General features: G+C 42.4%; 1 protein-coding gene across 11 annotated transcripts in view; it reads left to right on the plus strand.

Annotated features, from left to right (window-relative positions):
• Positions 1 to 15559, plus strand: part of Clasp2 (cytoplasmic linker associated protein 2) — a 167683-nt gene extending 152124 nt beyond the window's left edge. For all 11 annotated transcript variants that reach the window (XM_035444029.1, XM_027415277.2, XM_035444030.1 and 8 more), the window contains 5 exons: positions 1484 to 1677; positions 3192 to 3320; positions 5093 to 5299; positions 10841 to 10957; positions 13854 to 15559. In XM_035444029.1, the coding sequence (XP_035299920.1) occupies positions 1484 to 1677; positions 3192 to 3320; positions 5093 to 5299; positions 10841 to 10957; positions 13854 to 13940 (734 nt within the window). In that variant the 3' untranslated portion in view covers positions 13941 to 15559. The remainder of the gene's footprint in view (positions 1 to 1483; positions 1678 to 3191; positions 3321 to 5092; positions 5300 to 10840; positions 10958 to 13853) is intronic.

Consider the following 15559-nt stretch of genomic DNA (forward strand, 5'->3'; position numbering starts at 1 on the left):
AGAGTTGACTCCTGCAAGATGTCCTCTGACTTCCACGCATATGCTGTGGCACACACACACACACACACACACACACACACACACACACACACACACACACACATAAATAATACATTTTGAAAAAAATGAACCGGGCATAGTGATGCATGCCTTTGAAGATCCTGTCTTTAAATAAATAAGTATTTAAAAGAGTGCAAAAACAAATCGACTCTTCATTAAGACTGGAGACAGTTCAGCTGTGAAGAGCACTTGATGCTCTTCCTGAGGATCCAAGAGTGGTTCCCAGTACTTAGGTCAGGCAGCTCACAATTGCCTATAGCTCCAGCTCCAAGAGGTCTCATGCCCTCTTCTGGCCTCTGAAGGCATTTACACATATGTGGCATACACACACAAGCACATAAATAAAAATCCATAACTAAAACCCAACTCCTCTTTGATGACAATTGCTCTCAACTTGACTCTGAAATATAAAGAAAACGCCATGCCTTTAATTCCAGCACTCAGGTAGAGCCATTGAGTTCAAGACCAGCTTGTTCTACAAAGTAAGTTCAAGGACAGCCAAAAATACATAATAAGATCCAGGATGGGTGGGTGGGTGGATAGATGGATGGATATTAAAGTAAAACCTTTGTTTTGCCCATTTTCAAGGAAAAAAACTATTTCAGGATAAAGAAAATAGCTCTAATTGATACGCTCTGCTGAAAAATTCTGGTCCATGGAAAGAATGACATAATTAGATAATGAACCTTTTTTTTTTTTTTTTTTTTTTTCTTGGAAACGGGGTTTCTCTGTAGCTTTGGAGCCTGTCCTGGAACTGTCTTTGTAGACTAGGCTGGTCTCGAAGTCACAGAGATCCACCTGCCTCTGCCTCCAAGTGCTAGAATTAAAGGCAGGTATCATGTGCCACCACTGCTGGTGATAATGAACATTTTTAACTCCTTAAAATTATTGCTTTAGCCGGGCATTGGTGGCGCACGTCTTTAATCCCAGCACTCAGGAGGCAGAGACAGGCGAATCTCTGTGAGTTCGAGGCCAGTCTGGTCTCCAGAGCGAGTGCCAGTATAGGCTCCAAAGCTCATAGAGAAAACCTGTCTCGAAAAAACAAACAAAAAAAAAAAAACAAAACAAAAAAAAGAATTTCCAAACACAGAGCCTCCTGGCAGGCAGTGGTCCTTGAAGGACAGTAACAAGGAGATCTGCAGAGTGGGATGGGGGAAGTAGGGATGCTACACTCTGGCGGAGGTCTGGGTGAAAAATACCTAGGGTTCCTTACACTGCTCTCTAGTGGTTTCTTTGTTTTGTTTTGTCTTTGATTTGTAAATTTTTAAAGCACATTGGTGATTCAGGGATGACAACTGAAAATTGTTTTTATCTCTTTTGTAACCAAGATCAGTTGTGGCTGTGTTTCATAGTGTTCTAAAGTGGTCATTTCTGCACCTGAGAGTCAACCTATTACAAAGTTAATACTACATCCTTCTGACAGATCTCTCCTTAGACCATTCCGACCTAGTTGCCGAGCTGTTGAAGGAGCTGTCTAACCATAATGAACGTATGGAAGAAAGAAAAATTGCCCTCTATGAACTCATGAAGCTAACCCAGGAAGAATCTTTCAGTGTTTGGGATGAACACTTCAAAACAATATTATTGTTACTGCTTGAGACCCTTGGGGATAAAGAGGTAAATTTCAGGGTATATATAAATGATATTCTGTCCTGTCTGAGTGTTTATGCATTTATTCTCCTTTAGCTTTGTGGGTGGAAGACTAGGAATTACCCCAGGGCCTTTCCAGCCCTTGCTTGTTGTTTAACTTTCCTGTTGACCAGTCAGTGCACATTGGAAATAGACAAATAACTCTGTTCTGCTACTGCTGCTTTCTCCATCTAATTTTTACTCAAGTGCTGATTCTTTTAACAGATATTTGTTTCAAAAAAGTTTAAGGAGTTTCCAGTAGTTAAAGCAGATACACATAGCAAGCTGATTCCCATGGAAAAGTAAAGATTACTTGTACATATTTAAATATGTTTTCAGAGCTAGGCAGTGGTAGCGTACACGTTTTACACCAGCACTTGGGATTAAACTCTGTGAGTTTGAGGCCAGCCTGCTCTACAGAGTGAGTTCCAGGACAGCCAGTACTCCACAGTGAAACGCTGTCAAATGTTACTTATTTACTTAAAAGTAATAAAGCTGGGCATTTGGAAGGCTGAGGTAGAATAACCACTGCAAGTTTAAGACCTGTTTGGGCAACAGTTGAGACCCTGTCTCAAACCAAGTGCCAAGCAATTGTTTCCAGGTGGTCTTCATTGTACAGCCTATACTTTCTGTGTAGTAGCTTTAAAAGCATAACTTTCTGTAGGCACACCTGTAGCCAGCCCCTAAGTAGGTGTGGCTACAGCTTCCCCTACAACTTTCCCTTTTCCTTCTATCTCTTTTTTGGTTATCAGCCAAAATCCTAAGCGTCCTTCCACTGACACTCTGGGCCTCTGCCCTGTATGCAGCTCCTGCCAACCTCCATGGTTTCTCTCCTTTCTCCATCTTCCTTCTTTCTACAACTTCCAGAATTGTTAACGTGTCTGTCCTGTTTTTTTCTCACAAACTCTGATAATACGGTCTTAAGCCTAGAAAGACTAAAATCTTTTAAAAAACAAAAACCTCCATATGGGGCTGGAGAGATGGCTAAGCAGTTAAGAGTGCTTAATGCTCTTGAAGAGGACCTATGTTGCATGCCAAACCTCCAATATTGAGCAGCTCACAGCCCACCTGTAGCTCCAGCCCCAGGAGAGTCCATGTTCCTGGCCTCTGAAGGTACCTGCACTCACCTGCACAGACATAGACCCATAATTAAAATGTGGACGTAGTAGCAAATGCCTGTAATCTTTCAATTCTGGCTGTGAAAGCAGCAAGATGACAACTTTAGGGCCAGCCTGGGTTACTGAGCCCACCCTGTCTCTCAAATACAACAAAGGTGAGAGTGATTAAAGAGTTTTCATCCTGAGATGATAAATTGTGTGCTACATTCTTTATACAGTGTCCCTCCTCCCAATCTTAAAAAATGCTCATAGAAGTTGAAAATTGTATACTACATTCTTTGTACAGTGTCCCTCCTCCCAATCTTAAAATCCTCATAGAAGTTGAAAATGTGGAAAGATTTGTGCCATCCAAAATATTAAAACCATTTAAATGTTTCTTCATAGCCTACAATCAGGGCTTTGGCTTTAAAAGTTTTAAAAGAAATCTTAAGGCATCAACCGGCAAGATTCAAAAACTATGCAGAGCTGACTGTCATGAAAACATTGGAAGCACATAAAGACCCTCATAAAGAGGTGAGTGACCAGCAAGTCCAGTTACTATCGCTCGTGACTCTCATGAACCTTTAAGCACTTCCCAGAAAGTATACTCTCTAGTGGGTGAGGGCTTCCTTTTATTTATTGGTATGTGTGCTTATTGTATGTATGTGAGCATATGGTCAGATCATTCCTTCCACCTTTTGTGTCTTCTAGGAATTGAACTCAGGTCGCCAGGCTCATATGGCAGGCACCGTACCCACTTGAACCATCTTGTGTATTTCCCCACACTTAGTCTTATATTGTACCTTGGTTTTGTCTGAAACTCACTATGTAGTCCAACTGGCCTCGAACTCTACATACCCCTTTGCCTCAATCTTGCAAGTACTAGGACTGCAGGTGTCAGCTAACATTTCCAGCTAACAGTGCCCTTCTTAGTCATTTCCTTCATAAACCCTTGATTTTTGATGCAATGCTTGATTAAGATGTAAGCATGGGGCTGGGCACATAAGTCAGTCAGTAGAGTACTTTTTGCAAAAGGGTGAGAACCTGAGTTCAGTCTCCTGACCTACTGAAAAAAAGCCGGGTGTGCTGGTGTGAGTCTAATCCCTAGAAAGGCTGATGGAGACAAGCAGACCACCAGGGCTGGCTGACCAGCCAACCTAGTAGCTGAATTGGCAATCTCATACTAATGAGAAACCCTTTCTATAGAAACAACTTGGGGGCTCGCAAGATAAAGGCACTTGCTGCCAAGGTTTATGATACTCGTTTGATATATGTGATGGAAGGAAAGAACCAATTCCTGCAAATTTTCCTCTGACTTCCATATACACCCAGGCATACACACATATGCTTTCAGGTGTGCACACACAGAAAATAATTTACAAATTTTTTTTGGAATAGAGTGCCTTCTGAGGAATGACATCCAGCTCTGGCCTTCACACACACACAAATGTGAACATATGCTCTGTCACATGTAATATAGATACCAAGACCATTCCCATAAAATAGGTCCTCAGTGTTCCATCCAATTTCACTTTCTCCATTTTGCTCTTCACTTTCTATTTAGAGTTCACCAGCCTGCATTCCACTTAGCAATAAGAATTTACTGTTTACGCAACAGGTGAAGATAACAAATTGTCATTTTTAAGTGTGAATCACAGGAGTAGTGTCTGTTATAGGTTTATTCGGTAAGGTAATGAAAACAGCCTTTTTTAAAAGATTTATTTATTATGTATACAGTGTTCTATCTGCATTATGACTGCAGGCCAGAAAAGGACACCAGGACTCATTATAGATGGTTGTGAGCCACCATGTGGTTGCTGGGAATTGAACTCAGGACCTCTGGGAGAGCAGCCAGTGCTCTTAACCTCTGAGTCATCTCTCCAGCCCCTGAAAACAGCTTTCTTAAGAGTCATGGAAATCTCTTTCCTTACTTCATGTTTATGATAGTCTCTCTCCCTACAAACTACAGTAGGGTCTGTTCATCATGAGTACCCTACATTCAAGGAGTGCTTGTACCACTTACATCACTGTGACATGAGATAAAGCAAAATAAATAAATGTTTAAAGTCATGAAACTACTTTCACCAGCATAAAAGAACTGGGAAAGAGGAGAATGACAAAGTGGAGCCCACTGGCAGTGACTGGTAGTTGCTAGTCTGTTCTTACCTCCCTTCTTGTATTCCTTTGTTTACTGCAGTATTTTCAGTGCAAATCCAAAGTATCATGTCAAATTAAATGCTTGATGAAATCCATACTTAGGGGTTTACAGTTGTGTTTTGTTTACCTGGCTTTCCCTTTTGTTTTAGGTGGTGAGGTCTGCTGAGGAAGCTGCCTCTGTGTTGGCTACTTCAATTAGTCCAGAACAGTGCATCAAAGTGCTTTGTCCAATCATACAAACTGCTGACTACCCAATTAATCTGGCTGCAATCAAAATGCAAACAAAAGTGATAGAGAGAGTATCTAAGGAAACCCTTAATGTGCTCTTACCGGAGATCATGCCAGGTCTAATCCAGGTAAGCTGAAAGCATGGAGGAGCACAGCAGGATGCGTGTGTGCTCTGGTTCCTGTCTGCTGTTTTCAAGCAACACTAGTGGCATGGCCAAGACTGCCATGGTCAAGACGAAGATATGCATTGTGGGTATAGGTGGGTGGCATTTAGGTGTGGTACCAAAATATAACATAAAAGGTGTTATAGTACTCGGCAATCTCTTAAGTACATGATCTAGTGTAGGGAGACATTGTAGCCCCACCTCCTAGTAGCCCCTACAGGTATGCCTGGCGTGGTCAGGGGAGGTCAAAGATGATGCAAGGACAATTCTTGAGGGACTGAGCACACGTGAATAGCCCTTCTCTGTGGCCACCCTGCCTTGCTGCCTCTGGGCACACTCTGGCTTGCGCTTGGCTGGTATTTATCTGAATAAAGGTATTTTGAATCTACAAGCCTTCTCCATCGCTTTCAATCTAGTGTTGTTGAATCCATTTGTAGTTTTATGTAACTGTCACTGCTGTCCACTGCTAGACCATCCCCATCATTCCAAACTAGCATTTTGTACAAAGCAATTTCTTATAACTTCCCTCCCAGTCGCCAGTAATCTCTATTCTGTTGTCCCTGAGCTTAATTGTTGCAGATTTTCCATATATGAGAGACATAAATATTTGTCCTCATATCTAATGTTTTGTGAGTTCATTAATTTCATAATGTCAGAATCTCATTCTATTCTTTAGGAATTTACATTTGTTTATCTATCCATTCATTGCTCAATGTTTGGATTCTACCCTTTTTTTCCTGCTTTTTATTCCTGTAACTATTGCCGTACTTTGTGTACATCTAGAAGCAGAAATCTGTTGGCACATCTACCTGGAAAGTGGTTACACTGAGTAATATTCATAGATGCATTGTGACTATGTTTCTCTCCACCCATCCATACAAACATTTTAGCCAGGGATTATATTTGCAACATAGCCACATACTGTAAAACTTTGTTATATTCTACAGTGTAGTTTTAGTGTCTGAACAATGTTATATAGTGTGTATATTGAGCTCTTTGTAAATATAATGGGCAATTTATTCCTTTGTATCTATAGTAGTTTACATGTGACTTGTCCCTGAACTTTGTTAACTCACTGTGTTTATGCAGAGCTATTATATATACTTTGGTAATAACTACAGCATGTTCCTAGTGTATATTCTTCATGTTATGCATGCTGAATTAATGTTTCCTGGATGGAGCCGTAGGATATGCTAAGAGCTCCTGTGACTCCTGTAGGGAAAGCTGTAGCCACGCCTTCTTAGGGGCTGGCTACAGGTGTGCCTGACCAGGCTTGTGAGGGCGTGGTCAGAGTGACATAGTGGGACTGCGTTTTCCGTTTCGGTTTCTCTTTGCTTCTTGCTGTACAGACCTCTACCACGCCAGCTGGCTAGGTTGCTCTGTAAGTAAGGCTTTTCCCTATTAAATACCCTTGTATTTCTACCTGACTCCGTATTGGTAATTTCCCACAATAGACTCCAGGTTCTCTTGTTTGTCTCTGGTCTTGTGAGACAGGGTTTTACTCATGCCTTTAATCCCGGCACTAGGGAGGTGGACACAGGGGTGACAAGGCTGGGTGGAGAGTGACTATAAGGCAGGAGGAGACTGGAGCTCAGGACATTCAGTCTGAGACTTTGTAGGGACGGAATCATCCCTTTGGTCTGACAATTCAGTAGATGTAAGAGGTCTTTCTTGTGGCTGGTTCCTTTACTAATCTGACCTTTCAGCATTTACCCCAATATCTGACTCTGGATTTTTATTATTAAGACCTATTAGAACTCGTGCTACAGCTGTATCCTTAATCCTGTACTCAGGAGGTAGATGAGTCTCTATGAGGCCAGCCAGAGCTGTAAGTGGAACCCTGTCTCAAAAAAAAAAAAAAAAAAAAAAAAATTGACAGGGTTTATAGTGTGGTAGTGGTGGCATATTCCTTTAATCACAGTACTCGGGAGGCAGAGGCAGGTGGATCTCTGAGTTTGAGGCCAGTTTGGTCTAAGTATAAGTTACAGTATAACTGGTGCCTAATGTTAGATGCCAAATGTAGCCAGAATCTTTTCTGTGTCGCACCCCATCCTGCAGCTACTTGTAAAATAATCTCTCAGAGGCTTAATATTAATTATAATTGTTTGACAAATGGCTCAGGCTTATTACTAGCTAGCTCTTACACTACACAGAGAAACCCTGTCTCAAAAACAAACAGCAACAACACAACAAAAAGAAAACAAAACCCAGGTCTAAAGAAATTGTTCAGTTGCTAGAGAGATGAATATTGCTTGTCAAGAGTGTTTTGCTGCAGCTTCGGCCGATGTGACATGAACCACAAAACTCAGCAAAACCCACATGGAGTTTATTGGGGAAAGGGAGCAAAGGGAGGGGTAGATGTTGGCCAACTGGGAACAGAGAGGGAAGGGAAAGGGGGAAGAAGGGGCAAACAGGTGGGAGGTGCTCGATTAAAAGGGAAAGCTTGCACATGAGAGCCCTTATAAAGCCAGTATTGCAAGATGTAGCCATACAACACAGGGCCCTTTGAGCTGTCTTAAGTATCTGCCTGAATGCAGGTGTGCATATCCTGCTGGTTGTCAGTGGGTGGGGCCTGCATAATCCCAGGATATCAACAGAGAGGACTGAAAGCCTTCTGGAAAGCCAGCTCCAAGCTCCAAGCAGTCTAACGCTCCTGGCCTCCACAGTACCACACACACACACACACACACACACACACACACACACACACACACACACACACACACACACAACACACACACCACACACACACCCACCCACCCACCCACCCACCCACCCACCCACCAAGCAGTCTAACGCTCCTGGCCTCCACAGCAACACACACACACACACACACACACACACACACACACACACCAAGCAGTCTAACGCTCCTGGCCTCCACAGCAACACACACACACACACACACACAAGATTAAAAATAAGATAATAAATCTTAAAAACAATAAATAAAAGTAGAAAAATAAAGAGGCCCAGGGAAATGGATAGAGGGACCAGAGGTAGTGGCACTTATCTGTAATTTCAAGACTTAGGAAGCTGAAACAAGGGTGTGTTGACTTCAAGGCCAGTGCAGACAGTATACTAAAGCCTTGTCTTGGCAAGACAGGAATGGAAATGTGGGGCTGGAGCTGTGGCCCAGCAGTTAATAGCACTAGCAAGAGGACCTGGGTCTGACCCCCAGCACCTGCAACCATCTCTTAAACCAGCTCCAGGGGATTCACTGCCCTCTCTGCCTTCCACAGGTCACACATGTTCGTGGTAGAGTCATACATGCAGACAAAACACCCATATACATAAAAGTAAAAATTACTTTTTTAAATGAAAAGGGGAAATGGACAGGTAGTGTAGTAGTCTGAATATCGGTCACAAAGATGCCAAGTTGTGCTTTATGTAACTTGTAGGTGTTACCTCTTATGAGGAATGTGTGCAGATGTGACAAGTTAGGTATATTGGGGTGAGGCAGCCCTGTGGTTTTTTTCTATGCTCCCTAACTGCTGTCATAGGTGCTCATAAATGGGAGAGGCAGAGGGGATTACTCATAGCACAGACAGGAAATGGAGCAGATTGGCATGCTAAGGCCATAAAACAAGGGGATTTGAGGTTTAAGGTTTTCGGTAATTGTTACACAGCAGCAGGAAACTAATACAAACCAGATTAAGCTGGTCTCAGAGACTGACCTCCTGAGTGCAGCTCTAATGTCATACCTCTTAGCTCTTTCACAGTTTCCGGAGCCAGAATGAACCATATCTCATGTAGATTCTCAGCTGGTTCTGCCTACCTCGTCCTCCTACTTAGCGTGTTTCTGTTTTGATTTTTGAAACCGGATCTTACTTTATATATCTGGTTGACCTAGAACTCTGTGTGTATGTCAGGCTGGCCAAGAACTCAGAGAGATATGCCTGCTTCAGCCTCCCGATTACTGGGATTAAAGCCCTCCAATTTTATGTGTTCTCCTTTAATGAGTGAATTTATCCACACATATGAAGTGCTAGGTTGTTTGTGAAATCATGTACCTCTCTCTCTCTCTCTCTTTCTCTCTCTCTCTCTCTCTCTCTCTCTCTCTCTGGTACATTCCCTTTTGTCCTTTTTATCTTTTGAAATGTATTTTTGTTTTATGTGTATGGATATTTGCCTGTATTGTGTCTGTGCCTGCAGTTTCAACAGAACCTACAGAGGGCATTGGATTCTCTGCAACTGGAGTTACAGCTGGCTCTGAGCTGCCATGTGGTTGGCCCTTTGCTAGTGCTCTTAACTACTGAGCCAACTCTCCAGTTCCTTGTCCTTATTTTTAGATTGAAGTTTATATAGCCCAGACAGGCCTTGAATTTGCTATCTAGCATAGGGTAACCTTGAACCTGTGGTCTTCCTGCCTTTACTTCCCCTCCTGGGTGCTGAGATTAGAGCCAAGTACGCGTTTTTTGCAGTGCTGGGCATCAAATCCCAGGCCTTGTGTGACCTAGACAAGCACACTACCAACTGAGCTCCATCCCTACCCCACCCCACCCCACGTCATTGTCCCAACCAGCTTCCTCCTCCTTTAGATTTCATTGTGAAGTATTCTCTGAGTATCCATTTCCTACCCAGCTCTCTCCTGACCATGGCATTCAGTAACTCTTCTGCAAGGATCAGTTATATCTCACTGGACACTGAGCATTGTTAGCCTGACCTGTCCTGGTCACATAGCAAGCCCTTCACAGTTTTTGAATATCAAATATAGTAGTATAGAGTGTTACTTGTAATTGGAAAAGTCAGCAGAAGTAAACTTAAGAGCATTTGGGCTTGGGTTTAGTGGTAGAATATTTTCCCATCATACTTAAAGCTCTGGATTCATTCATATCACAGAAATCAAGCCTGAATTTACAGTACTAAAGAGTAGTAAAACTAGGATTGTGCTAAATGGATAAAAATTAATTTCTAATTCTACAAAGATGGTAAAACAGAATAGTTACATCTTTTATTATGAATTTCTTTCCAAAGGATGTTATCTGATATTTCTGTTTCCAGTCATTTTAGAAAAGATATGACTTTAGTGGGGATGGACTCTTGGTAAAGTGTTTACTTGTATTCAGGTAATTGATTTAGTACTTATGAATAGAGAGAATAAAGGGTGTGTCCGAACATAAGAGAAGTGCATTATCTAGACTAGATTTATTTGAGAAGCTTATTTAAAGAGGGAGACACATGAAACAAGCTAGGCCTGGCGTATGGGAAGGCCTTGACTGGCAAACCATGGCATCTAACAGGTCCTCATTGGTTAGGAGGTCTGCACTGCCTCCGAGCTGCATGCTCTAAGGGGGTTCTCTGGGGATGTGGATTCTAAAGAAAGGACATGGCGAGAACCCTGGCAGCAGGTGGGGTTTGGAGTGGGGTGGAGAGGAAGGATAGCTGTGTCATTCCTGCCTGGGTTTTGGGACGCAGGTGACAGTTTGTGTCACAGCTCCCTTCTGTTCCTGAAGGTGGCTTTCTTACACCATCAGAGACACTAACGTGGCCTCTCTTTCCTAGGGCTACGATAATTCAGAAAGCAGTGTCCGGAAAGCTTGTGTCTTCTGCCTGGTAGCTGTTCATGCAGTGATTGGTGATGAACTCAAGCCACACCTCAGTCAACTCACTGGCAGTAAAGTAAGTAGCACTGAGGCTGGCAATCAGGTAGCAGCCATGATGAGTCCTCAATACTTAGTTCTCTGTGTGTAGATGGTGAACTTGCTACTCGGCTTTTAGTAAATAGTTCTCTGAGCTTTCACTTTGCTTTTATTCCTCCAGCTGCCTTTCAGCTCTTCTCTGCTCCTAAGGTCTGCACTGCAGTGACTAACACCAGCAGAGGTGGGATGGTCAGGAGGCTGCTGTAGGGCTAACACGTGGAGCTCCTGGTTATTTGTAACTGCTGACAGCCTCCCACTTACAGCCTGACCCCCTTCCCCAGGGGGAAAGTGTAGTGTTGTTAGTTTGTTTTACTCTTTGATTCTTTGGGGGCCCACTACCCAGATTCCAAATAAATACACAGACACTTATGCTTACTTGTGAATGCCTAACCTTAGCTTGGCTTCTTTCTGTCCTTTCTACCTTTTTCCTCTGGGCTTTTACCTTTCTATATACCCTTTCTTTACTCCTTATGCTATGGCTTGCCATGAAGCTGGGTGGCTGGCCCCTGGGGTCCTCTCTCCTTCCCCTTCTTTTCTTTTCTCACTCCTTGCTCCTCTCTGTCTGTCTCTGTCTGTCTGTCTGTCTGTCTGTCTCTCTCTCTCTCTCTCTCTCTCTCTCTCTCTCTCTCTCTCTCTCTCTCTCTCTCTCATTCTCTCATTCTCTCATTTCTTCTATATATTCTCTCTGCCTGCCAGCCCCACTATCCTTTCTCCTGCCTAGCTATTGTCCATTGGGCTCTTTATTAGACCAATCAGGTGTTTTAGGCAGGCACAGCAACACAGCTTCACAGAGTTAAACAAATGCAACATAAAAGAATGTAACACATATTTGCATCATTAAACAAATATTCCACAGCATAAACAAATGTAACATATCTTCAACCAGTATGTCATAACAGTTTAGTTAAGAACATATTGTTGTAGTTATTCACAAATTATATCTCTCAAAATGTGGAACACTTGAAGTTTTTAAAAATTTCCCTTGAAAATGTGATTAAGAGCCCCTTCGGGCCTGTGATCTTAGTACCCCAGAGGCTGAGCAAGAATCACTTGCTTTGTTTGTCTGTCTTTAAGTTTCTTAATTCTTTTGGTTTGTTTGTTTTCTAAGACAAAGTCTTCACCATGTAATCCTAGCTGGCCTGGAACTCAGAGCTCCGCCTGCCTCTGCCTCCAAGTGCTGGCATCAAAGGTGGGCACCCCATGCCAAGCGTGTTTCTCATTCAGTCTGGTGCTACTGCTGCCCCTACAGGCAGTGTGCCTGGGGCAGTGAGAAGGAAAGAAGTGCCTTCTGTGAAAGGAGCCCTGATTGGTCAGTAGCTGTACTGTGGATGGCATCTGCAGAAGGGCCTCCTGCTGCAGCTGCAGTGCTGCTGATCTGGGGCCACAGCTGCTTCTGTGCCGTGTTTTTATAGCTTATCTTCTGTGTGGGAGGGCCGTCTCAAGGCCACCTGCCTTGCAACGCTTCCTCTTTCCTGCCGAGACCTTTGCTGTTTTTTAAACCTGCTACCATATCTAACACCTTGGGGAGTGCCAGAGTGCCCTCCACCAACACTGCCCCCGTCATGGTCCATAGTTTAATGGCTGCTGGCCATGACATTTCCAAGACTGATCAGAGTTCACACCACCACCATCATTATAGCAGCCAGAAGAACTTCATGGTAAGCACACCGTGGTTTTCTTATTGCTGTCCATCACTACCGTGGCCTCCTCTGTTCCTGTAACCAGGACCACTCATAGTGACCACAATCACCTCTCCCTAACTCCTATGCGGCCATCTCCATCACTGTAGCTTCCTGTCCACTGAAACTTCCACCAGGGCCAAAGTTACCTGTTACCTCCAAAGTGTCCTCCTCAGTCCCTGAGCACCCACATCCACCTCCAGGACCTCTCTATGATCCCGCAGGCTACCTCTTACTTAGAAAGAAAGGCCCTTTGCACTTAAAGTTTGTACCATTAGTATTTTGAGCATAATTTTTACCAACTGTCTCATGATCATAATTTAGAAAAGCAAATCTCTACTCTTTCTATTCTATCCAATTTTGTGGTTCAATCTTGCCATACTTTTTCAAGATACCCCCTCCCCCATTATTTTTTTATCTGTCACCCACATTTTCTTCTGTGGTAAGATTCTGCAGTGCCAGCTGGCTTTGGGTTTACAGCAGTTCTTCTATCTTTGCCTTGAAGGTGCTAGAATACAGATGTGGGCTGCCACCCCCCAGCAGCTTCTGTGGCTTTACTGTGATCCTAATTACCATGCAACTTTGGCTTAGTATCTTAAACTAAAACTTCGTGGTTCATCTGTAAGACTTAAAAATTTAGATAGAGGTTATATTTCTTAATGTATTGATCATACTGAGCTTTGAAACTTGTTCTTATCTATAGGGTGAGAATGAACTATGATGGTTGAATTTTAGCTGAGTGCAGCTAACTGGAGGCTTGCTTCATTTAGAATTTTCCCAAATCCCAACAATTGTTTTTACTGTGAACAGATTTATATATTAAGTTGCAAAAAGACAAAGTGAAAATAGACATACAGGGTAAGACATGTGGCTCAGTTGTAAACAGCTTGCCTAACATGCTCAAAGCCCTGGTTCAGACCCCAGCACCACATAAACTAAACATGATGGTGCACACCTGTGATCTAGATGGAAACAAGAGGGTCAGATGTTCAAGGTCATCCTCAGGCTCATATGAATTTGAGGACAGCATGGCTTTGAGAGACCCTGTCCTCAAACATATCTTTCAGATGGGTGTGTGTGTGTGTGTGTGTGTGTGTGTGTGTGTGTGTGTGTGTGTGTACATGTATAATTTCTTAGAGAGCATATTATTATAATTAGAGCAGTTTGTTCAGACGGCTCTGTGGCTTTGATCTGCAGATGAAGCTGCTGAACCTTTACATCAAACGTGCACAGACAGGCTCTGCAGGAGCTGATCCCACTACTGATGTTTCTGGACAAAGTTAGTGCTGCAGGTCTCGGAAAAGACAACTGCCCGCCCTCCTCGAAGAAAGGAAACTCTCAAGTACAGCTTTTGGACTAAGCTACCGTTTCCCAGTTCTATCTAGTTTTCTGTTTTGTTCTGTTCTGTATTTTCTGTGACAGAGGGTGTCCTCAGTCTGCATGTAACTTTATGATAGTTATTCCAAATTCAGGAAAAGCAGTATTAACGTCAGTTGATCAGTACAAAGGAATTTTTTAATCCAATTCACCATTTCACGTTTTTACTTCTTTGTCTTCCCATTAACCTTTGCCAGTGTTATGATTGTATAAATTTTTTAAAATGCTGGTTAAACAGGAATGCTTCAGGCTTTAAAAGTTTAACAGGACTAAACTTTTTTTTTTGCCTTTATTCAACTGCAGAAGAATATTTTTATTGCTTCTTTGAGTTTTGTTCCGTATCATGTCCTATGCTAGAGATGCTGACAATGATGTGAGACACAGCAGGGCTACTTGGAACTCCTGCCAGGCTCTGTCGATGTGGCTGTGGTACACGTCATTAACTGCAACTTCTTTGGGATGACCTCAAAGAGAAATGTCATAGAATCAGCCAGTTCTGAAAGACTGATGGTGTCTGTTGGTTCTTGATGTTGCCACCTTTATTTAAAGCCGTGCCCCTTCTCTGACCCCGTAAGAAAGCTGCACCAAATCACCTGCCTGGGTTTCCATGGAAATTACTAAAATGGAAGGTTTTGTTGCAGAGCTTTTTGGTTTATCTTTGTTGTGAATGATGCTTTTTGTTGTATTTATTAATATCGAATTCACTTATGCATAGACTTGATAATGGAAACAGATGAAAAAATCAAGTGCATGTGTGTCTTTGACTGTCTTCTGTTTCTCAATTGATAAACTAATTATTGACATGGGAGTCAACCAGGACCTGTTTGATGAGTGGTGGAACCTGGTTTCCTTTGACCATGAAATTGTCTTACGAAAGAAAACCCTGGTCCTGATGAGAGAGAAGATGGTGCCGAGGCTCGTGTCAGTGGGCTCACACTTTCTACCTCTTCAGGGCTGACACTTTACCAAACCGCTGCCTGCAGGGTTTTGGAAAACTACTTTAAGGTGATGTTTTGTTACCTTCTAATTTTTTTTTTTTAATCACCTCTGCTAAAGCTATTATTTTTATGTGCAGCCAACTTTCAAATATTACCAGTTTGGGTAAAACACCAAATTAGGTAATTTGGAACCAGGATACCATTTATTTCTCATCTTGACCTTTTTTTTTTTTTCTTTTTTTTAATCCTAACATAAGGTGAATTTGACTGGAAAGCAAATGGCTGTTAAGGAAGCAATTTGCTATTGTTACAGAGTTATCTATACTTTGTTCAACTGAAAACAATGTAGAAATGTATGTAAAGAACTTAAGCCAAGAGAACTGGATGGATGGTTGGTTGTAGGCTTTTCCCTTCCTTTGTTTTTATTCTGTTCTAGCAGCAACAAAAAGGATATTGCTCCATATTCTCTACCCTACTGTAACAGTTTTGTTTTTTACTGTTAATGACATTGTGTATTTATAGTTCTATGCTTACTGTTGTGCATATACTGGCAATAAAACTGTACATAACATTACTTGAAAACCTTAA

The sequence above is a fragment of the Cricetulus griseus genome, chromosome 4 (genome assembly GCF_003668045.3).
Source record: "Cricetulus griseus strain 17A/GY chromosome 4, alternate assembly CriGri-PICRH-1.0, whole genome shotgun sequence".
NCBI lineage: Eukaryota > Metazoa > Chordata > Mammalia > Rodentia > Cricetidae > Cricetulus > Cricetulus griseus.